The sequence below is a fragment of the Pyrus communis genome, chromosome 6 (assembly GCF_041283825.1).
Source record: "Pyrus communis isolate YQ-2024b chromosome 6, ASM4128382v1, whole genome shotgun sequence".
NCBI lineage: Eukaryota > Viridiplantae > Streptophyta > Magnoliopsida > Rosales > Rosaceae > Pyrus > Pyrus communis.
In genome coordinates this window covers 24,560,921-24,584,838 of record NC_142570.1, presented here as the reverse complement: position 1 = coordinate 24,584,838, position 23,918 = coordinate 24,560,921, and the positions used below count along the sequence as shown (strand labels likewise).

The 23,918-nt window shown below is 36.2% G+C and overlaps 2 protein-coding genes across 10 annotated transcripts; both read right to left on the bottom strand.

Annotated features, from left to right (window-relative positions):
* Window positions 1-26: 26 nt before the first annotated feature.
* Window positions 27-6,555, bottom strand: LOC137710470 (protein PIN-LIKES 3). 3 transcript variants are annotated; one of them, XM_068449498.2, is made up of 11 exons: window positions 3,577-3,884; window positions 3,141-3,338; window positions 2,951-3,030; window positions 2,730-2,854; window positions 2,473-2,594; window positions 1,796-2,014; window positions 1,405-1,497; window positions 1,223-1,323; window positions 837-889; window positions 572-757; window positions 27-448 (listed from the first exon to the last, which is right to left on the bottom strand). In XM_068449498.2, the coding sequence occupies exons 2-11, from the start codon at window positions 3,273-3,275 to the stop codon at window positions 318-320; spliced, it is 1,245 nt and encodes a 414-aa protein (XP_068305599.2). In that variant the 5' UTR covers window positions 3,276-3,338; window positions 3,577-3,884; the 3' UTR covers window positions 27-317. The 3 variants fall into 3 exon arrangements, with proteins under 3 accessions (XP_068305599.2, XP_088552247.1, XP_088552246.1); XM_088696121.1 differs by lacking the exons at window positions 2,951-3,030; window positions 3,141-3,338; window positions 3,577-3,884 and adding exons at window positions 6,159-6,238; window positions 6,373-6,555; XM_088696120.1 differs by lacking the exon at window positions 1,223-1,323 and having other exon boundaries at window positions 837-924; window positions 3,577-3,717.
* Window positions 6,556-14,679: 8,124 nt separating this feature from the next.
* On the bottom strand, window positions 14,680-21,140 carry LOC137709867 (P-loop containing nucleoside triphosphate hydrolases superfamily protein). Of its 7 annotated transcripts, none has more exons than XR_011064945.2 (4): window positions 20,929-21,140; window positions 16,230-19,750; window positions 15,264-15,630; window positions 14,680-15,132 (listed from the first exon to the last, which is right to left on the bottom strand). XR_011064945.2 is itself a non-coding variant. In XM_068448843.2 (4 exons), the coding sequence occupies exon 2, from the start codon at window positions 19,739-19,741 to the stop codon at window positions 16,232-16,234; it is 3,510 nt and encodes a 1,169-aa protein (XP_068304944.2). In that variant the 5' UTR covers window positions 19,742-19,750; window positions 20,929-21,139; the 3' UTR covers window positions 14,680-15,132; window positions 15,585-15,630; window positions 16,230-16,231. The 7 variants fall into 7 exon arrangements, 1 of the variants encoding a protein (XP_068304944.2); XR_011064947.2 differs by having other exon boundaries at window positions 15,792-19,750; window positions 20,929-21,139; XR_011064951.2 differs by having other exon boundaries at window positions 15,549-15,630; window positions 15,792-19,750; window positions 20,929-21,139.
* Between the last annotated feature and the right edge of the window lie 2,778 nt (window positions 21,141-23,918).

Here is a 23,918-nt window from a genome sequence, read left to right as displayed (position 1 = left end):
TTTACAAGCATTTCTTTGACAATAGCTTTGAAAATTAAACCACAATTTCATCGTTCATGATTTATAAAAGGAATAACATTACAAGCTACAAACTGTCCCCGTCTGAACACGTACCACATCAATTTCTTCTGGTCAAGCATATTTGCAGCTGCAACTTACAATTGATTTGGCAGAGTGGATTCCTCAACTTTGTATTTAATTCTGAGATTACACATTACAGGACCAAAAAGTGCCCTTGTTTACAGTTTTGCCAAGTAGTATATCTTCTGACAAATTGCCTACACTTGTATTAGAAAGAACTCATGTCAAATTTTGATTCACAGTCGCGTCACAATCCACATGAAGGCGGCGGACCAGAATGTAAGTGACAGTGACGCGAAAGCATAAGTCCACAGCATGATAACTGAACATTCATTCTCTCCTGCTCCGAATAATTGCGTCATTGTTCCTGCCATATTTTAAAGGATCAATAAACAATACTTGAGAATAAACTTACATTTGTTACAAAATACAGTGAGTGAGCAACTTCTGATTGCACTTTTTTGTTGCTAAACAACAGGAGCAAGCGTACCTATGTTCATCGCAGGTGGGAGTGAAAACTGAAGCAGAAGAACAAACAGATATAATGGATCAGAGTGCACCAACCCAAATTTCAGTGCCCCTTTAATAACCAATATGCCTATAAGAGGCAGGGCAACATAACGAACAACTATGATGCCAACAACAAGAGATTTCTGAATCCCTGACCCTCTCAAACCTGAAACAACAATGTGAAGTAAGTCCTAAAGTAAACCAACAATTATGTACAACACTAATATAATTGTATGAGTTATTACCCTTAAGCAGGTTTCCTCCTATTATCAAAGTGAGAGCTGGGATGGCTCCGTCTCTGTAATCATGAAGAACAAGTCTCTTTAAATGATGCTGAGTGAACATAAAAAAAAAAATGATACAAACACTTTGTACAAAGAACATGCTCGTCTTTTGAGCCGAAATTCAAAAACCATTTGGTCTGAACATGTTGTAAAGTTGGGATTAACACCAGACAAGTATTCTACTTTTATGCTAATTAAGAACCAAATTATTCAAACGGATATGTACAACTATAGGACCAAGCATGGTTGTTATCTTCCCTAGTATGTAACTGTATTAAGTACGAGAAGCTAGATTAGTTGCCAATAAGTCATTAAGGTTAGATACAGTTCAGGCATAAATTTTATACCCCAACAAATAAGCAGTATCTTGAATCACCCGTAGAGGAGCACCATCTCCTATCAGTAATTTTCGAATCTGAGGAATGACTCCGATTGCAAAACCAACAATCTACACCAGGAAAAGATTAAGTTTGCCCAATTTTTCAATAAAATTGCGCTGAATCTGGATAAAAGTGCCGAAGGGACATACCGCTCCAATAGTTGAAGGGGCAAATATTGTTTTCAGATTGATCTTTTCAAACACCATCACTATACGTTGCTTTAGTTTACCTGAAGTTGTCACCTGCCATGGAAAACAACAAAGATATGCAGTGTAAGAAATTGAAAAGAAACAGGGCAACCTTCTCTTGTTAGAGATGTCCGGCATGTTACATTGTGAGATTGTGAATCTGGATCATACATTCAAATGACATTCATTTGATTAGTCGTCTGGATTGACAGTCTAACACTAAAACATTTCTAAGTATTTCTGAGAAAACGACATTTTCTCAATAAACAAATGTTAATATAGATTTGTTGGAAATACTTAAACAAAGCATCAAATTGAATGAGTATCATTGTAGTTTAATGGAGTTAGCAACCTTTGGTTTTTCTTCAGGCACAGCAGTGTATGGCAGTGAATATTGATCCCCATTTTCCTCAACGATGACATATTCCTTTGAAGAAAGCAGCGGCTCAGTGCAACTTACTTGGTCGGATGTAGGGGACCTTTCCGTGGACTGATTAGAATCTTGGGTGCCCCTTGTTGAAGATATCCGCACAATATTATATACATAGGACCACAAATAAACGGCTCCTATCTGAAGCATGAACACAATTGCATTACAAAAAGCAAAGATAGGAATCCCCGACAGCTGAACAAGGTAGCCACATTGTAAAGAAGAGAAACAGTGGCTAGAATTCAAGAGGAAAATTGAAGGACAGAAGAAAATGTGTTCAGAAAAATGTATTCTACACAGCAAGCAGGCGCGCACAAACACCATTTAAGAAGTGGCCCTGGCCGTTTGGGGTAGTACAATTTGTATGTATAATTGTATATGTTCTACACATGAGATGAAACGTATGATGATATCAACGATTAAAATCATGAGTTCGAATCGCAGTAACTGCGCCTTTTCAACTTGAATGAGAGGATTGGATTGTAACTTGTTTGCAGCAGCTTCCCAACCCATTCTTAATTCGAATCGTAGAAAGCTAGATAAAGGAATATTTCAATAAAACCCAAAATATTAGAACAAGACGAAGAGGGAATATGTACCGCCATTGAGAGCGAAGCATAAGCCATAGCATATGTGTGACAGACATCAGGAGCTCCAAACGGGCTCCCTTTTTCTTTACAGACTGCTGGGACTATAATGAGGAGCAAGTTACCCAAATTTCCTGTTAAGTGTTAACATCAGCATCTCTAAAGATTGATAAAACGCGAAACTGAGTATTTATCAACTTTGATTTAGAATTAGAAATGAGATTAAGTTCAAATCTGTGTTAGACAGTGAGGGTAGAGTGTTGAATTACCTGCAGCACAGCAACCCAAGACAAGGCCTCGCAGATGGGCAGGAGGCCTTGTTAATTGGATGAGAATCCATCCGAGCACGGAACCAATTATAAACGTGATGAGGATATTCACTGGCATGAACCACCTGTACACATAATAATTATTACAACATGAACATGATTATACATACGTATATGTATATATGTATGCATGTAGATCGAACAAAGTAATTAGAACTCACATTTTAACCATGCTTTCATATGTAATTGTCTTCGCAAGGTTGGAGCCCACCAGAGCAGGACTGAACACATAAAATACGACCTGTCCGTTCGTTCGTTGGTTCACAAAACGCAAATACCAGTAAGAAAACAGTCCAACACAAGAGAAATAAATTAATTGAATGAAGAAGCGGTGTAGTGTTATTAACTTACAGTGTTTAAGTTCTTTCTAGTAACTTCCCCCAAAATATCGACACGATCAAGAGCAAGATAAGAGCCGAGTGCTGTTATCAAAAGCACTTTCAACACCGGAATTGAGGCAGTCACGAACAGCTGCAGAAGTTCCATCCCTTTCTTTTATCAATTATTTTAAATTATTATTAGCTCGTCTTCACCTCCCCTCTGCCACCTCTGCTTCGGCAAATGTAATGACAAACCAAACAGAAAACAAAGAGACAATCAAAATGCTAGTTTTTGGCAGAGGAATAAACAACACACACACACACACACACACACACACACACACACACACACACACACACACACACACACACACATATATATATATGTATGTATGTATGTATGTATATGATACTAATAAGAGAGAATTAGAGAAAAATGGGGAGGTTTTTCAGATGTGGGATCGAACCTCCGGATTGGTATTAAATAGTAGTATTATGGCATGTGCCAAACGAGGCCCAAGCTCAGAATGAATTGCTTTTGTTTTGCTTTCATGAAAACAGAGGAGAGGAGGGGAAGAGGAAAAACATTAAAAGCTTATGCATTTATGCAGCAATTATAATTGTAGTCGCGCGTCTGAGCTGGGTCGACCCGATGCAGATGGGATGTCAGGATGGCGCTGAAATAAACGGTTTAATCAACACACGTCTCGTCTGGCGTCTGCGTTTCTGTCGTTTTCAGATTCCCATTTTCCTCGCCATATTGGTGACTACAATTGGCCCATCGCAATCACTGCTCTTTTATTATGTCATGTCCCAAAGGAGAGACAGAAAACCACAGTTCGTTGCAACCACATGTTTGCAACCGCATGTGCGCAGTTAATTCTCATAAGACATATTCATTTCTTCTTCATCATCAGTATTACATTTTACAGCGAATCACCATATCATTTATTTTAACCCGTATAATGGACTGTTTGATCCTCATGAAAATAGATGATTAAGTGATAAGGATGCAACTTGAGTTGGGTCAACCCGAATCTGACCATATTATTGACAAATTTTTACCGTGTATAAAGTTTATAATCAAAACCGCTCATTTATTCAATACTCATTTATAAAACAAATGCCAAACTGCTTTACACCGAAAAAGTGCTAAACTGCTTGTCAAAGACCAGTGGGATAAATCAGATGAACTTTACAAAAAAAAACAAAAACAAAAACAAAAAAAAAAAGCATTTGGTCAAGGCCAGGGCGGCATAAATCCTTTGGTGAATGGCATAAAAAAGTTAAATTTGTCTACTAACACAAGCATTTAAAGATTTTTTTTTTTTTAATACAATTTTGGTTTTAATTTTCATTTTTGTCTTAAAAATAGAAGAGCGAAAAAATGGATATAAAAGAGTGAAGGAAGAGTGTTTGCAATGTTGTAAAACAAATGTCAAACAAAATGTATACAAAATACTAAAAATCAAAAACTACTTTAAGTTATTTTTATTTTCAAGATCTTATTTTGGGAAGGTGATTTTCACTTTTATTAGCATGTCACGCTCTGAACACGGGTACATATGCCATATGTCATTATACATATAGTAAGACGCTAAAAAAATGAAAATATTTTCATTTGTATAATAACATATGTCGTACCAGCCTGTGTTCTATAAACATTAAAAAATCTCTCCTCACACACCTTTTTTTACTATTAGATTGAATGAATTAAACAAAACAACACTCTGAATTAAAAGGGACTGTATGAAACCAAAAAGAGTTTGTAGTCCTATTTTTATTTGTCCTCTTTTTGACCATAAACTGAAATAATTATAAATAAATAAACATATTATATAAAGGTAAAGTTAATAAGATTAAATGATGTGTCACTAATAAAAAAAATAAGTATTTTAATCATCATTTAAATAATAATCATCAACGGTCATATCGTTTAATTTACAAAATTTAGTATAAAAAAACAGCTGTGTATATATTCAAACTTGGGTGGGACATGATTCTCTCATCTCTCATTTACGAATAAAAAAAAAATAAAAAAAAATGAAAGCAACCGTGTTTCTAAATCACAACGGACGCGAAGTCAAATCAAAATTGAAGAGCTCAGAAGCCTAAACTGATCATGCATCTGAGTCCTTAGAAACATAAAATGAATAAAGTAAAATCTGGTGGCCGACGTTATCGTATTATTTATATACATCTCCCGCTGAAAGAGACGTTGTGATTGCATTCTAATTGTCTTTTTCTTTCATCTCTCGCTAGAAACTCTAAACAAAAGAACGAAAGATAGAAAATCACAAAACGACTCTCTCTAGATTCCATCATACATCCACTTGCACTTTCTTCTATCTCAAAACCCAACAAAAGAAGACCTGGACCAAAAAAAAATAGAGTCCCAGTTCAGCTAATCTAAATTAGTCAAAACGTGCTAATTTTAAAAAAATAGAGTCCCAGCTAAATCTAAATTAGTCAAAAAAAAACCACAACTTGAATACGTATTCAGCCGTAATTAATTATTAGCAGGAGTGCTGCTGAATCTTACAACCAAGTCCCGTTGATAAGAATAAGAGCATCTCACAAGACAGTCGGCAAATTCCAACCACGTTAAAGCAAACAAAACGAATATTCTTTACAGACTGCTGGGACTATAATGAGGAGCAAGTTACCCAAATTTCCTGTTAAGTGTTAACATCAGCATCTCTAAAGATTGATAAAACGCGAAACTGAGTATTTATCAGCTTTGATTTAGAATTAGAAATGAGATTAAATTCAAATTTATTTTTGACTGTGAGGGTAGAGCGTTGAATTACCTGCAGCACAGCAACCCAAGACAAGGCCTCGCAGACGGGCAGGAGGCCTTGTTAATTGGAGGAGAATCCATCCGAGCACGGAACCAATTATAAATGCGATGAGGATATTCACTGGCATGAACCACCTATCCAAATAACAATTCTTAAAACGCTAACATGATTATATATATATATATATATCTATATATATCTATATATATATATATATATATTGATCAAACAAAGTAATTAGAACTCACAATTTAACCATGCTTTGGTATGTAATTGTCCGCGCAAGGTTGGAACCCACGAGAGTAGGATTGAACACATAAAATACAACCTGTTCGTTCGTTGGTTCAAAAAACACAAATACTAGTAAGAAAACAGTACAACACAAAGAGAAATTTAATTAAATGGAGAGGGTTTAGAGAACAAGAGATTGAATGAAGAAGCAGTCTAGTGTTATTAACTTACAGTGTTTACGTTCTTTCTAGTAACTTCCCCCAAAACATCGACACGATCAAGAGCAAGACATGAGCCAAGTGCTGTTATCAAAAGCACTTTCAACACCGGAATTGAGGCCGTCACAAACAGCTGCAGAAGCTCCATCCTTTTCTTTTATCTATTATTCTAAATTATCAAAATGCCAGTTTTGCGACAGCAATTCAACAACACGCACATATGATAACAACAAGAGAGCATTAGAGAAAAATGGGGAGGTTTTAAAGATGTCGGATCAAACCTCCGAATTCGTATTAAATAGTTATAATACAGTACATGCCAAACAAGGCCTAATAAGCTGCTATAGCTAAAGCTCAGAATGAATTGCTTTCGTTTTGCTTTCATGAAAACAATGGAAAACAACAAAAACAATCAATCAAGCAAGCACGTATATATATATGATAGATTTAAGAATTTATTAGGAGGACCGGAAGAAGGAAAACAATAAGGGCATATGCAATTATATGAATGAATATGCATGCAGCAATTAAATGTGTAGTCGCTCGTCTGGGCTGGGTCGACCCGGTGCCGATGGGATTAGGGATGGGTAAAATACTCATAGGTTAGGTTAGAGTAATCGTTGTTACCTGTCCATTTAAAGTTCACAGTTACGGTTAGGGATAACGGTTTAGACAAACAAATAGTTATGGGTATAACAGTTTATCCCTGAAATTTAAATGGGGGGGGGGGGTTATGGGTATTATCCACAGTTATATGGGTATCCATCGGTTATGGGTATTATCCGCGGTTATAACGTGTATCCATTTACTCATTTAATTTAATATATGTAAAATTTTGAAGCTTTGAATTTTCCGTGATTATAACAGGTATACATTTACAAAATAATTGACATGATTATTGTTGTTTGGACTAATGAAACGAAATGGCTTTCTTAAATCATGTTTCAGTTGCCATTGATGCTATTAGGAACGGGGGAATGAAATGGTCATTGTGTGTTAACGAATCCATGTTTCAGCTTTTGAAAATGCTTGTAAGGGAGTACTAACCAATCTTCCAAAGGCTGGAGGTGACGGTTATAACGGGTATCTATTAGAATATTTTGGAACTTTGAATCATCTAGTATTCAAATTAATGACTATTTTTTGTTTTTGGAAGTTTTACTTTGTAATCATATGGATTATAATTAAAGACTTATTGGGTATAGCAAAAAAATATCGTTCGTAAACTATTATTTCAATTATTGAAATTGTATGAGGACTTAAATGATTAAAATAGGGAAATGCATGCTAAAATGTACCTATAATGATGTTTAATTGTCAGAAAACGAAAATTGTGACAAATTTTTCTTTTGTAATTTTCAAGTTGTTAAAAAAAATATGTTGATGGATGAAAAAAGGGCTAAATGGGTATATATAAAAAAAAAAAAAAAAAAAGATAAACGGGTTCAAAAACGGATAAATGGGTAAATGACTATAATTAAATGGGTAAACGGTTATGAGTATGGTTAACCGTTTATAAACTATTAAGGGTATGAGTATAACCGTTTATGCAATTACCCAACGGGTAACCAGTTATGCAGGTATGAACATAAACGAACGATTATGGGTAAATAATTGCGATTACCCGCCCGCCCCCATCCTATGAATAAATAATTAAGAAAAGTTTACGGTACTATTCACTTTAATGAAAAACCATATTTTTACACTAAAAAGTCAAACTTGGTACTATTTACTTTTACCCTTTATTTTATCTTTATCGTTAAAACTCAAAATATTCAAACATTTTTCATTAGCTTTCTTTTAATTTAATCAACACACGTCTCGTCTTTTTCATGTCATGGCCCCTTCCAAAGGAGAGTCAGAAAACCAGAGTTCGTTGCAACCAAATGTTCGCAATTAATTCTCAGAAAATATATGGCTAAATATATTCATTTATTCATCTTCAATATCACATTTAAGATAGAGTCATCACGTCCTTTTATGAATAACCCAAATAACGGTCTGTCTGCAAATATGGTTGTCTACCATAGTGATGAGGAAGAGTGTCATCTTTATATCACGACGTGGATTCAAATTTCGTCGATTCTCTAATTTAACAAATTTATTGTTTAACTGAAAAAAATAGAAAAAAAGTAATGGTTTGTTTGACCCTCATGAAAACATTACTTGTTTGTATCCGATTTTGCGTCATCTATTTGAACAATCAAAATCGTTGAGTGAGCAGAATTTTAAACCGTGGAATGAAAAGTTATTAAGATAATTTTGCTTAGAGAAATAATACTATGGTTTAATCATAATAATTATCTTTTAAGAAATTATTTTGACAATTTCTTATACGAGATAAGAAAGCAGTGCAATTCCAAGGTGATTCTGGATGTGTGGATGTAGGCGCATGGGTTGGTTGCAATGGAAAGGTTTTAGTAACCAAAAGATATTGATTAGCATTTGGAAATGATTAGCAGCACGCGGCATGCGCTATAATCATTATCATTTTGGTCGATATTGTTTGTTTGCTCAAGGTCACTTCAAAGCTGCTGATGGGATTGGATTTTGGATTGTTACTGTCCACTTTAAGGGCATGTTTACCGATTTATAATTGTAATAAAAATGTAAAATTGAATTTTAATTACGGAGTACTTTGAAGTTTACTAAATGTTGAGGAATAAGCCGACGAGGACATCGGGCCCCTAAGGGGGGTGGATTGTGACATCCCACATTGCCCAGGAGAGTGATCCTTAAATGTATATTATCATCCCTACCTAGCACGAGGCCTTTTGGGAGTTCATTGGTTTCGGGTTCCATGGGAACTTCGAAGTTAAGCGAGAAGGGGGTTAGAGCAATCCCAGGATGGGTGACCCATCGGGAAGTTCTCGTGTGAGTTCCCAGAAACAAAACCGTGAGGGCATGGTCGGGGCCTAAAGCAGACAATATCGTGCTACGGTGGTGGAGCGGGCCCGGGAAGTGATCCGCCTCGGGCCGAGATGTGACAATAACAATAACAGTGGACTCACATAAATTTTGGAATTCAATTCCTTATATTTGAAGAATTGGATTCCTTAAATGTAGGTGGTAATCCAATTCCAGGTGTTATGGGGAATCCAGAATGCGAATCTTCAACCAATTATACTCTCATTTTATTCTGAAAATTACAACACTACCCTTCGCATTACCGGAGCAAATCCATCCTCTGCCCAGCGCCCTTGTCCAGTGCCACTCCTCCCCTGATGACCGCAACCACCCCACTTGCCATGAGATGCTTTGAACTTGATACAGATAATCTTGAAATCATAATGCAATGGAGAGAGAGAGAGAGAGAGAGAGAGAGAGAGAGAGTTTCAGTGGCGATGAGAAGTGGGTTTCGATGAACAGAAAGCTGAGATTTTTTTTTTTTTGACGAAAGAGAAAAAGATAATATTTGGTTAGGGTTTCTTTTATTAATTAGTATTTTCTCTCTTTTAATAAATAATTTTTTTATTAATTAGTATACAAATAGTAATTTAATTTATTATATACTAGTATATGGGCACAAACAAAGTGTGCGTGAATTTTTTTTTATTTTTGTTTTTGAAATAGAGTGAGAGAGGAAGAGAGTAATAGAGAATGTGGAAGTGGGAAATTTATTTATTTATTTTAATTAGAGATATATTAGGATTACATATAGGTGAGGTTTTGAAAAAAAAAAAAAACAAAATTTGATTGTGTGAAATTACATTTCTGCCTATATTTCTTATTCATATTCTGTTTTAGTTAGACCAACTCCAATGGTGGGCTAAAAGCCAAATTACCCCTCAAAAATTTCCCCCAAACGCACTCCAACCCAAGGGGAAATTTTGAGCTAAATGCTAAATGCTAAACCAATGCCAAATTCCTCCCGACATTTAGCCCAGAAATCGGGGTGGACTCTACCCAATATTTATCGGAATTTAAATTTTTTTAGATTAAAATGTTCATAAAATTAATTTACGATAGTCTACATATTTATTTTTTTTAAAAAAAAATTTATTTAACAAAAAAAATAGCCTAAATTCATTTTTTAATAATCCCGGGCTAAAATTTTAAGGTAGAATGGTTGGAGTAAAAAAGCTGTTTTTGGGCTAAAAGCTAAATTTTTCGGGCTAAAAAATTTGACTTTTAGCTCAACCATGGGAGATGGTCTTAATGGGTTAAACTGGTAATTTTATAGAATTTTGATTGACAATAAATGTTATATTAATTAGTAATCATATTGAATTACATTTCAATTTCAATAAATTAGTAAACAATTTATATGAAATTAATACTATTTTTATTTAGATTTTAGAAAACTTTAGTAAACAGCTACTACAAGAATCCAAGTTCAACTCCTCTCCATTCCAACTCTTCATTAATTTAATTTTTTTTATTATTTTGATTACGAATTAGTAATCGGAAATGAATCATCTCTAGATCATTTCCACTTAATACTCCTCATCAAATAATTACTCTTGAAATTTGATCAAATGATTAAAATTATTATAAGTTTTAGAGTGAGCCCGTATTTTCAGCCGTTTGATCAAATTTCAAATATCTGAATTATTTGACGAGGAAGATTAGATATAAATGATCTGGAGACGATCGTTTTCCTTAGTAATCGAGTCCTAAAAGTTGGTGACAATGATGACGGGTAAGTGTTGTCATGCATGTGGTTTGGAATTGATCAGGATGGTTTGATGAGATACATGCATGTGATGGAATGTTTGTGATCATGAAGAGATAAGAAGCCCAGGTGGGTTAGGCTTTTAGTAGTGATGCGATAAGCCTGGATAGGCTTTTATTCTGTCTGAAAAGTTAGCATATAGCCGTCTCAGTTTTTATTTCTCGAGTAGATAATTGAGGATATTTTTGGTTTGAATTAACAGAAAGTCGTAGAATCAAGCAATGGAGTAGCATTTTTTATTTGCATTTTTTATTTGAATTAACAACACTATTTTAAAATCAATTGGTTAATATTTGGCTTTTTTATTAAAAGATGTCATCTCATTTGCCTTCTGGTAATATCATTGGACACTGAAAGCATCTTTTTTGAACTTCACAGAAAGTAACAACCTTATCTTTACGCTGTAAAACCTAAATGCCGAGAGAAGTTTCTTCTTTCTTCAGCCACAATTACTTGGATAAAAAGTTAGCAAGGTGCCGAGAGAAGTTTCTTCTTTCCTCCTTCTCGGAAACGTTGGTAAAAGATTTCGACCCAAAATAAAATATTTTTTGGCCTCTTCCTCCGTATGGTGGGCCGCTTTCGTTTTCTTTTGCTGAATAATAAATGAATGAATGAATTATCAAAAATAGCTAAGAAAATTTGGGGGGCTAAATAATAAATGAATGAATGAACGAACTATCAAAAATAGCTAAGAAATTTTTTGTTTTGTTTTTTGGGGAAAGGGGGGGGGGGGGGAGGTGGGTTGGGGTGGGTGGGTGGTGAAGAAGAAGAAGAAGAAGAAGATAAGCGAAGATTTGGTGGTGATTTGTTTTCGCCACGTTACAAGACAAAAATAAAAAAAGTTGTCGGTGCATTCGGTGAAAGCCCAGGAGAAGAAGAAGAAGAAGAAGACAAGCAAAGATTTGGTGGTGATTTGTTTTCGCCAAGTTACAAGATAAAAATAAAAAAAGTTGTCAGTGCATTCGAAAGCCCAGATTTCTACAAGTTTTTTAACTTAAAAAACATCAAAAGCATCAGATTTCGGCCATTATCGTTTATTGGCCATTAAGATGAGTGGCGGAAGTATTAGTCAAAGAGGATTGGCCTGGGCTTTTGATGACCTTGTCTTTGAAGTTGAAAGCTGATTGGAGACAAAAATGTCGAATTTCCCTTACTAACACTAGAATTTAGAGACTCGTTTGATAACATTTTGGTTTTAATTTTTATTTTTGTTTTGAAAATAGAAGAGTAATACATAAGAGAAAGAATGGATATAAAAGAGTATAGGAAGAGTGGTCGCAATGATGTAAAAGAAATGTCTAACGAAAAGTATACAAAATCAAAATTTATTTTGAGTCATTTGTACTTTCACTTTTTTTTTTTAGGGAAATGATTTTCACTCCTTTTAACCTCTCACACCTTCTCTTTATTTTTTACTATTAGATTAAATAAATCAAACAAAAATAACCTTCAAGATTAAGGGGAGTGTAAGAAACTAAAAAGACTAAGAGCATCTCCAATGGGAGTTCCTTTTTAGAGACTTCCACCATCACCTTTGAGTACTCATTTAACGACTTAAAGGGAATCTTTGTGTCTCTAAAGGAATATTGTCTCCAATGAGAGTCCTTATAGTAAAAGCCCTAAATTTGAGGTTTTTACAATTTATGTGATAATTTAATTAGGTACACATTTTTTGAATTAATTTAACATTATGTTCTCGTAAAATATTTTTGTGATCATTAAACAAAAAAAAATTCAAATTTTGACACCAATTCTTTTCCTCACGAAAACGTAACTAGAATGAGTGAATTCAGTATGAGTGAACTGAGTATAGGAGATGAAGTTGTGGTAAGTTTTGGTTAGATAATTTGGTATTTATAGGAATGATGAGAGAACAACATTAGAGAGTAACCCAAATTGAAACTGTTAATCTTTCAACGGAGTCAATATGAAAAGAGAAAAAAAAAAATTGAGAGTAACCTAAATTGAAACGGTTATTTAATTAGAACCGTTGATTTTTCAATGGTAAAAAATTTGAAAAGCAAGAATCAATCTAGACCATCTATTTTAAACAGTTGAAAAGAAAAATAAAAAGACAAGACCATGTGACTGGGATCCATGTCTACTTTTCCACTTAAATTGTACTATTGGGTCCACCATTTCAATTCCTATAGAGTCCCTATATTTGGGTACATACACCAAGTATCCTGCTAGTCCCTATACTTTAGGGACTCACTTTCCGAACAATTGGAGATTCATTTTGTCCCTATATTTGTTTTATACTCATTTTATACGGTGGTTGTCTCTGTATAAGGACTCCATTGAAGATGCTCTAAAAACAAACTAATTATTAAAAAAGCTCAATTGGATTAATAGTCTATGTGATGATAGAGCAGTTGGAAGATAGCCCATGTGATAATAAAAACTTAGGATTTAAAGCCCATGTGATTAAGTCTATTAGGATTTAAGCCCAAAATTGAAAATTTCGTCAACTCTTCATTAATTATTAGCACATGAAGCTCACATGTGAGACAAAAAAGATAAAGTTAACCTCACATGTAAGCTAACATGCTAACAATTAACAAAGATTTTCCGTTTAGCTTAATATGTGTGGCTTACATGATAATAATTAAAGAAGAGTTGACAAAATTTTTAATTTTTGGGCATAAATCCGAACAAACTTTATCAGAAGAGCTTAAATCCTTAATTTTTTTTTACCACATAGACTATCTTTCAATCATCTCATTTACAATATGAAAAAGAGACCGCTGGGTTCCTTTTGGTAATGAAAACAACTGTGTTTCTAGATCACAATGGAAGAGAAGTCAAATAAAAAACGATGAGCTAAAGCCTAAACTCATCATGCATCTGAATCCTTGGAAACATAATAAAAAGAAGAAAATAAAATCTGGTGGACAAAGTTTAGTATTATACATCTCTCGCAGAAAGAGACATTGCGATGGCATTTTATTTGTCCGTTTTAATCATCTCTCGCTAAGAAAGGAAAGAACAAAGGGAAGAAAAGCTAAGCCGCTCTCTGCATCTTCCACACACTATTTTACATTATCTATATCCACTTGCATTTTCTTCTTTTTCACAACCCAATAAAACAAAAGTCCCAATTCATCAGCGGATCTGAATAAAATGAGTACTTCCAAGTATCATAAAACAAGTCGAGGAACACAAGAAGATGTATCATTTTTTCTGCTCGTATTATGACACGTAAAACACCATGTGAGTATCCGATATTTGAAAAAAAGGGTTTATGAATTTCATCAATAGCTAATTAGCTACTGCTTGCTTTGGTAGATACTAGGAAGCCATTATTCAGGTTCCAGATCCGACAACCCTCATGAAACGAAGGTTCGATGCAGAAATCGGAATGAGCGGCAAACTTGTATAATACGGTACACCTCTTTCGTGATCGTGGCTTTTCATGCCAAATAGTCAACACGTGTTAATTCTCCTTTACTCATAAGCATGAGATGTCACGTTGGCGGCGTACCCGGCCGGCCGGCCGTGAAAGGTTTTTCGTATTTGAGATACCCATTAGCCATTAGCCGTTAGTGGGAAGAAAAAAAAGAACAAGGTGAGGAGAAGGTGAGAAAATACAGAGGAAAAGAAGGACGGGTCAGCTTCCCCACCACCACCTATTGATCTGAGAGAGACGAAAAACCAGAGTAATCATTTGAACAGATAGATAATCAGACAGAATGCTCTGTCGGCGGCGTTATATTCAGCAATCAAATTTGCCAAATACAAACGACTGAGGACGCAAAAAGAAAAAATCTTGTAAAATATCCCTACTGGTTTCTGCTACCGTACCAACTATCAAGCAAGTGCCAAAAAACTGCATGCATGTATACCATTATCAGCAATAACGCATTTCCTAGGCTTATTCTAATCCTAACCACCTATCCCATCATCCATCCATCCATCCATCCAACCTACCAAAGTAGCTGTTAGGGTAAGGACCGCTCTCCAAACGGAAGAGTTCCGCTTTCAACGAGATTTTATACCCATGGAAGTGGTGGAATCAACTGAAAGCGCTCGCTACAAGTATCGCTGGATGATAAGGAATGATCACTTCCATGTATTTTCTTCTTTTGACGGCCCAAGCTGAAACAAACAAACAACACATCAGCAAAACTTCACCGTTGCTCAACTCCTGTATTAGAATAAGAGCATCTCACTAGACAGCCGACAAATTCAAACTACTTTATTAAAGCAAACAAAACGAATATTCTTACTAGAAAGCAAAACCAAAGCCACCACTTTGGATGATTAAAACATATGAACGTGACAATGAACAAGTATAGGACCAAATTCAAAAGCAGTCTGCACTACAGACACTGCAACAAAGCAAAGGGCACAAGACTAGTGATCTCAGCAAGGAGCTCAGTAACCCATTATAGCAAACACCAACACCGAAAGCTTAATCAATTTTGAGGACAGTTGATGCTGATCGAACCAAATTAAAGGCCACCTTTCAACAGTACAGAAAGGATGCAGAACAATAATAATGACCATCTTACTAGAAACGCATCCTTTAAGATGTCATCCAGCGCTACCTTAAGGAAGTCTCACCAATTGTCCCCAGCAATTTCCAAACAAAACCTGGAAAGAACACCAAAAGAATAAAAAGCAGTCAAATATATATACATAAATAGTAATCAGATTGAGAGTCCACGGAAAACAAATAAAACGGAAAATGGACCAGAAGACTCTAAACGCCAGTTTGAACCGAACAATAGTAACATGAGGAGGAAGTGTCGCACCACGGTCTCATCTCTTGGACAGCTTTGAAATGGGCAGAGACACTATTGAACATGCGAGCATATGCATTACACCCCTCGCGCAATGGAAATGGTAAACAAAAGAAAGAAAAGAAAATTAAAAGGGGCCCAAAATTGCGCAAAGCAAGTACAATCCACAAACATTTAACCCGAGGGTATGACTTCCTAGATGACATGTGTAAATAATGCTTATCTAGTATTCAAGAAAAGAATAATGAAATTTCACTTATGGCTAATAAAGTAGGCTTATAGTACAAGTTGAACATTTAAGGCATGTTCAACACAATCAGTTAACCATAATCATGACATATGGACCTCATTAGACAACCGAGAAACATTTTGCAAGGAACAGGAAATCAAATTAACTTCAGCAAAAGCAGATAACAGAATGCCTACGGTAAGTTGGAGTTGAGTTCTCACACTTATAAAACTTGATATCTGCCTTGCTGAGCTCCACCAGGAAGCGATAATGCCTGATTTGAGATATCTTCCAAAACACGTTTTAATTCTGTCTTAGCTCTCTTGACAGATTGTTCAGTAGGGCCCTCGATAAATAGGTAGAGCTTGCGATCTCCTGGTCCTGTAACCTTTCCTGGTGGGAAATACTGACCCCTGGTAGTAATGGCAGCCCCAGTCCACTCTGATATAGGGCCCAAAGTTTCCTTGTGGGTAACCTTCCATCGAGCATTCTGGGGAAAATCATTTATCTCCAATTCTGCTTCATAGTGTTCAGGCATTGCATCAGCTTGAATCTTTGCCAAGTTATGCTGCAAGTTCATTGCAGCTGCAATTGCTGCTGCCCGAGCAGCCCCATCATTGCCCACAAGAGGCAGACCAGTCCCAGCCGCAACTGCTGCTGTTCCTGGCAACGCTAGACCAAGGACACCTGGAAGAGAAACAGGCAGTCCACTGCTTGGAAGTAGTTGGGCAGCAGAGGCAGGGGTCTGCATTGAAGCTGTACTAGCTTTGGAGGCAGCAGCTATGGCAGCTATCTGAGCAAGGGCAGCCTGCTGTGAGATGTCGCCCCCTGCCTTTCGAATACCATCATCTTCATCTTCTGAATCTGACTTGTCCTCCTCAAAACCATATTCCTTGGCCTGTGCTTTCTTTGCTGCTCTCCTCACTTCATCTTCCTCTTCATTAAATTTGAAACCACTTCCCCCATAACCAGTCCCATGAGCTTGCTCAAGTCCCTGATTTACTTTTGCCGTGAAATTATCAGCAAGAGACTTTAGGTCATCTGGAACAACTTGCTCAGAGAGTTCCAACGCTTTGACAAGATCCGGAGCATATCTAGCATCTTCCCCAGAGATAAAAGTTATAGCACAACCTTTCCGGCCAGCTCGCCCTGTTCGGCCAACACGGTGAACATAGTCTTCATAGTGATTCGGACTATCATAATTGATTACCAGTTCAAGCTCCTTCACATCTAACCCTCTGGCAGCAACACTTGTTGCAACCAACAAATTACAAACATTGCTCTTAAAGTCAGTTATGGTGGACTCACGATCTGTCTGATCTTTGCCCCCATGAAGTGAGAGACAAGGATACCCATGCCTAAGCAGATCCCTGAACAACGCATCGCATTTGTTCTGTGACTCAACAAATATCAAAATTTTTCCTTTCTCATACCATTCCCCAAGCAACTCTAACAATCTCAAGAACCTTTCATTTTCCATCCTCACTTCAACTAATTGTGTTATGTCCTTATTCACAACACTCCTTCCACCAACTTGTATTTCCACAGGTCTGTTTAAGACTTTGCGTGCCAAGACTTCAACCTGGCGAGGGAAGGTGGCAGAAAACAAAACAGTTTGACGATCAGGCCGGATATTTTGTACAATTCGGGTGATCTGTGGTTCAAAGCCCATGTCAAACATTCGATCAGCTTCATCCACAACCAAATAAGTAACTCTACGCAGATTTGTTATTTTCCCCCCACTTGTGCACAGTATGTCAATCATCCTACCAGGGGTACAGACGACAATTTCGGCCCCCCGCTTCAATTCACTAATCTGTTGGGCAACACCAGAACCTCCGTATACAGGCACACACCTGAGACCAAGTACCTTTGTAAACTTTTTAATATCACTGTGAATTTGCTGAACAAGCTCCCTCGTTGGTGCCATTATAAGCCCAATAGGCCCATCTCCAGCTACCACAGGTGGCTGGTCCTTGATATGCCTCAGCATTGGCAGCACAAATGCAAGGGTTTTGCCTGACCCAGTCTTTGCAATGCCAATGCAGTCTCGACCACTCATAATTATAGGCACTGCCTGAGCCTGAATTGGCATTGGCTTTTCATAGTTAAGCTTTTTTATTGTTTCCAAGATTTTACTTGTAAGTCCAGTTTGGTGCCAGGTCTTGATGGGCTTGGGCACATCTTTACCATGGATCTTCAATTCCAATTGTTTCCGATACACACCCACCTCTTCTGGGGTCATTCTTGAGATCTCCTTCACTTCAATATAGAAATTTTTACGAAATGGATCATAATCTATCTTTGAGTGATCAACTACAGCAAGCTTCTCAGCTTTTGTTTTTTTCACCCTTTTTATGAACTCATCATCACCTTCATCTTCTACGGGATCATCATCATTCTCCAAGTCCCCATAATCTGAGTCAGAATCCTCCCCAGGAATTATTCTGCCCATAGATTTATTTGAACCTCTCCTTGGTTGTTCACCATTGTTTCGACCATCCTTCTTATCCTTGTTCTTTTCATCAACAATTGACGGTTCCACTGCATTGGTCAGCTTCTCAACTTCAGGCAATACCATAGAATTCATAAAAGCATCTAAAGGATCAACTTCCTCATCATCAGCAACATCATCAGCCCCATTGTGCAAAGCGGGTGCAGCTGTTTCATCTTCAGAAACTACCGCCACAGCATCTCCAACTTTTCTGTCAGTATCGTCTTCTTCATCAACATCTATACCTGTCTCTGATTTCTCTAAGGAAGGTAGTTCTTCATCATCAGATTCTTCTTCAAGAGTCCAGGCCTTTCCTGACTTAGGTTCATCAGCATCCCCTTCCCCATTCTTCTCTCTCTCAGTTTCTTCCTTCTTTCTTTTTAACTCTTGCCACTCCTGAACTCTCCTTCTCCGCTTTTCCATTTCATCATCCAATTTCCGTTGTTCATCCTCCAGCTCCTCCTCACGGGTTGGTTGTTCTTCCTTAGAGGAATCACCTTCATCAGACTTCTTTCTGGGGCTCCCATCTGCATCATCCCTATGTCTGTTTGACCTGCTGCTACTCCTTTCCCTCTCTCTCTCCTTGTAGTCATTGTTATCTTTCCTAGGTCGCTTCCTATCACGCTCCCTACCATCATCATCAATATCATCAGCATCAATGTCCCTGCGCCTCTCCCTCTCCCGCACCCTCCGCTCCCGATCTCTATCTTTTTCCCTCTCCCTCTCTCGCTCCCTCTTATCTTCTACCTCTCTTTCTCGTTCCCTTCTCTCCCTCTCTCTTTCTCGTTCTTTTTCTTTTTCTCTTTCTCTTTCTCTTTCATGTTCCTTTTCTTTTTCTCTCTCCTTTTCTCTTTGTCGTTCTTTTTCCCTTTCTCTTTCTTTTTCTCTTTGCCTTTCTTTTTCCCTTTCCTTTTCCTTCTCTCTAGTTCTATCTCTCTTCTCCTTTTCTTTGTCTTTGTCCCTCTCTTTATCTTTATCCCTCTTTTTGTCTCTCGTTCTCTCTCTTTCATCATCTCGGTTGCGCTTCCTATCACTATCCCTGTCTCCATGCTTCTCCCTATCATACCTCTCCTCAGAATCAGAACTCTTTTCTCTCTCGTAGCGCCGACTATCACGGTCTCTCTTATCTTTATCTTTATCCCTGTGCCTCTCTCCATTTCTCTCCTTTTCACGATCCCGATCTCGATGACTCCTCTTGGATTCCCCCTCCTTCCTAGGTTTATGTTTGACCTCTTCCATTGCTCCCTTCTGTGCCATTCACAAACACAAAAATCAATTCTCATTCTGCATATATAACGAATGAGCAAACATAAAAAGAAAAGGCCATCCATCGCTCTACTTCCATAAAAAGGACGCATAAACATACCATGGATTATGATTATTTTCGATGTCTTTTCAAACTTATGCCTATAAATTATCAAAGCTTAAATTTGCTATACCAATAACATACCTCATTCATAACCCAATGCAGCAAGAATATGGAAAGGATAATCAAAGAAAACAGACATTTCTGTCTCATCAGAAAGAACAAACAGAGCAACATATATATCAGTGAAGCAACAGTGGTCTTTTATTATCTTAAATCTGAAAGGAACTTAACCCTCTTTGAAGCAATATATATGTTCTTTTTGTTTGGGGAGGGGAAGGAGGTTCTTAAATCTTAATGTAAGTAATCAAAGAAGAATATAGAGGAGAATCTTGAAAGCGCTGAAAGGATAAAACTAATCTAACTAAATTATAACTAGTCTATAGTGAACAAAACTAATCTAACTAAATTATAATTAGTCTATAGTGAAAGTTTGTTCCGATACAATTAGTTAGATTATGATTAGTCCTCTGGAACAGAATCCTTTTAGTTTAGACCATGGCTGCATCACAAATAACTAATACCAGTCTCTTGCATAACAGTTACCTATCTTGCACCCAGTCAGTCACGTTTTAGGTAGTTTAAAAAGGCAACTAAAACAGATGCAGTAATTGTAATGGCGTGCAAGATAGATAACTGTTATGCCAAGATACTGATATTAGTTATTTGTGAGGGAGCCATGGTCTGACCCAAAAGGATTCAGTTTCTACTCCAACCTAACTACGGTCTTGTATAATTTCTTAGGACTGGGCTAACTCAGAAGTTCAACATGGATGCCCAGAAATCCAATATATGAAACGGCAACGTCATGGTCAGAAGTTCAACATAAAACCAACATGCATGCTCAGAAATCTAACCAATCCGATTGCAGAAATCAAACGTGCATGCAGAAATTCAAATGATTCAAATTGAGAAATCCAAATCCAAATTTAATTGCAGAAATCCAAACCCAAATCCAGAAACAACCAAAATTCCTGAAACCCCAATTTTCACAAAAATCAACCATAGAAAGTAATTCGAAAGAAAACCCTAAAATTCGAAAACAATTGGAACCAAATACCTTGGGCCAGAGAGTCGCTCGATCGAAAGAAAGAGAATCAGAGAGAGAGATAGCGGTAGGTGTGTGTGTGGTTTTTCTGTCGTGTGGTCGAGAGGTGTGGTGCTGGCCACAGTCGAGACTCGGAGAAGGTGGGCGGAGGAGAAGAGGAATCGAGAGAGCTGAGAAGGTTAGAGTCGAGAAGAGAGGTAGGAGGCGGAGTCTCAAAATGAGAGAGGACTGAGGGACTGAATTAGATTGGACGGTTTAGATAATACTCACACAATTGGACGGTCCATATAATTCCTAAGCTTTATTTTAAAATTATATATATAATTGGATAGAATTCACTTTTCTCTATCATTAGATCTAGTGTTTTTTTTTTTTTTCTTTTTTTTTTTTGTTGTTAAATTAGATATAAAATTAGAGAGTCTAACAAATTTGAACCCACATCACAGTGAAAAGACAACACTGTCTTTCATCACTGTAATAGAGAGTCACTTGTCCAATAGTTTGTAAGTAAGGAAAATAATCCTCTCCGAATCCTTTTTTTGGGCATCCAGGGAATCTCGTGATTGTGACCTTTCATCATACATCGTGCAATCAGTTTTTGTTAGATATTATTTATATTTAAGTTTAAATTTAAAATTTAAAATGATTTCTAACTATACTATGTATGATGAGTAATTACGATCATGAGATCATTGAGATCTTCAGAAAAAGAATCCGATGAGGATCCTTTGCCCTAAGTAAAACTCAAATTGTCCCCGTGCATCATGAAAATAAATAAATAAAGAATTCAAGTAATTTTATTTTCATAAAAAATAAAATCGTGCAGAGTGTACAAACTTAAATCCTTCTTCTTTGTCTTATCTTTCAGTCTGAGATATTACCATCACTTCCCACTATGTTTTTCTCCCATGCCTTTGTTTAGTCATAGCTTTGATATTTTGGTGTTTTAAGAGCATCCTTATACGTCGCTGAAAAAGTGGTAGATGTAGCTTATTTTGGAACTTCAATAAAATTTTGGGGCTTTACAAGAGAATCTTCCAATGAGGGGCTATTTACTTTTGGGTTTTTTGAGAAATCTCCCATGAGGGTCTATTTTTCGGGCTATGTATGAGACTATATATATTTGTTTATGTAATAACTTGATTACGTGATAATTTTTATTTTTGTGTTACTTTTTTTTAGTTTGATTTTTGGATGTGTTATTTCATAAAAAAAAGTTATGAACATTTCAACCTAAAAAGTTTCAAAATTTGACAAAGTTAGATTGCTTCAATTATGAACCGTTGGATTAAATTCTATTATCTCAATCTCATATTTTGGTTTGTTTATCTGAATTCTGACAAGATAAGATTTCATCTCATAACTAAATTATAATGCCCTTGCAATTTAGGTATGTTGTTTATTTATGTTTTCGGTTTGTTTCTAAATTTCCAATGTCATTGTAATAGGTAGTGTGTTTTTATTTGGAAATTAATAAAAGTAAGCCATTTAGTAGAACATATTATATCATTTTATTTCTTAAGTATTTTTGAGAAAGTACGATATTCATTAATTCAAAGAAAAGAATACACGTACGTGTCCGAGGATAGGGTGCACAACAGTGGGCCTTGATAAAAACCTTGCAAGTAATTTCAACCTGGTCGAAGGGAAAAAGGGCGTTCTGCACCAAAAAAATTAAATAGAGTTAAGCATCCTTGACTAAAAGGTCACGTATTACGTCAGGGGGTTCTTAAAACCATGAAGCTGGTTGAGGCAAAAGATAAACCACATCGCGCCAGCCGATGAGCCACCTTGTTGCCTTCTTTACAACGCGAGAACACTTAGTCCAACAGAACAAAAATATGTATAAAAAAAAAACAAATGAAAAAAAAAAAGAATGAAAGGCGAGTATAACACTCTGTTTGGATGGGAAAATTTAAGGTTACTAAGAAATTTTAAAATGACAAAATTTTATTTCCAAGAATTTGCGAATTTTATTGTTTGAATAACCTAAAAGAACAATGGAATTTGAAACTGGAAGTTGTTACTTTTAAAACCTCACTCATAGAAATTTGGAAATGACATTTATTTACATGAAATTTAAACTTGGAAGTTGGAGGTCTCAAATTCTAAGTTTTTTTCTATGAGGAAATTCTAAATTTCTGTGTTTATGAATCCAAATAAGGGAATTGGTGCATGTTAATTTATAAAGTCTGACTTTTTTCAAAATTCCAAGTTTATTTTCTTCATCCAAACATAATGTAAGTGTATTCGCAAGTGAGTGGAGAGTGACAGAATTTAACTCACTTGGGCTACTACTTTTCTTGTGGGACCCACTACTTTTTAGGCTAAATGTAGCCTAATTTTTGCTGGCCCAAGAAAGGAAGCTGCTAGCCCAAGTAGTGGATCTAACCATTTTCCGGCTCGTTAGAGATGGAAATTCTCACTAAGGCTTCAAATATAGTAGTCTCATGAAGGATGAAGCCCTTATTGGGGATGCTCTAAGTGTAGAGGAACTACACCAATCCGTCACGAATTTAGAAACCCTTTCAACCATGGATGATATTTGATTAATTATATACGCAGTGAAACTACTATTTTTCTGTATAACAAAAACATAAGAGTAGGGAATAATTATAAAAATACACAACAAACAAAATTTTGACGTGTTCACTATGCTCTACTTTGATTCGATTATAAATTTTTTTTAGGCATGCAAAGAATATCAAGCTGTCACTCTATCTCTTAAATCCTTTGTTAAGTAAACAAAATTAAACTCTAGATCCTAAGTCTTCACTTGATATCTTTAGGTGATGAATTAGGTTATGGTAAAACTTTTTTCTTTTTGGGTCAAAAGTTATGGTAAAAGTTTGCTATCCTAAATTTTACATTGTTTTAAGTTGTAAATATCACTTTTTATTTATTTATCTAATTGTCATGAAGACTTAAACCAAATTTTGTTGTCTGGGTAACCACGAACGAAACGGAGGTCTTCCTCTCCCCCTCCCACGTTTTGCATTATT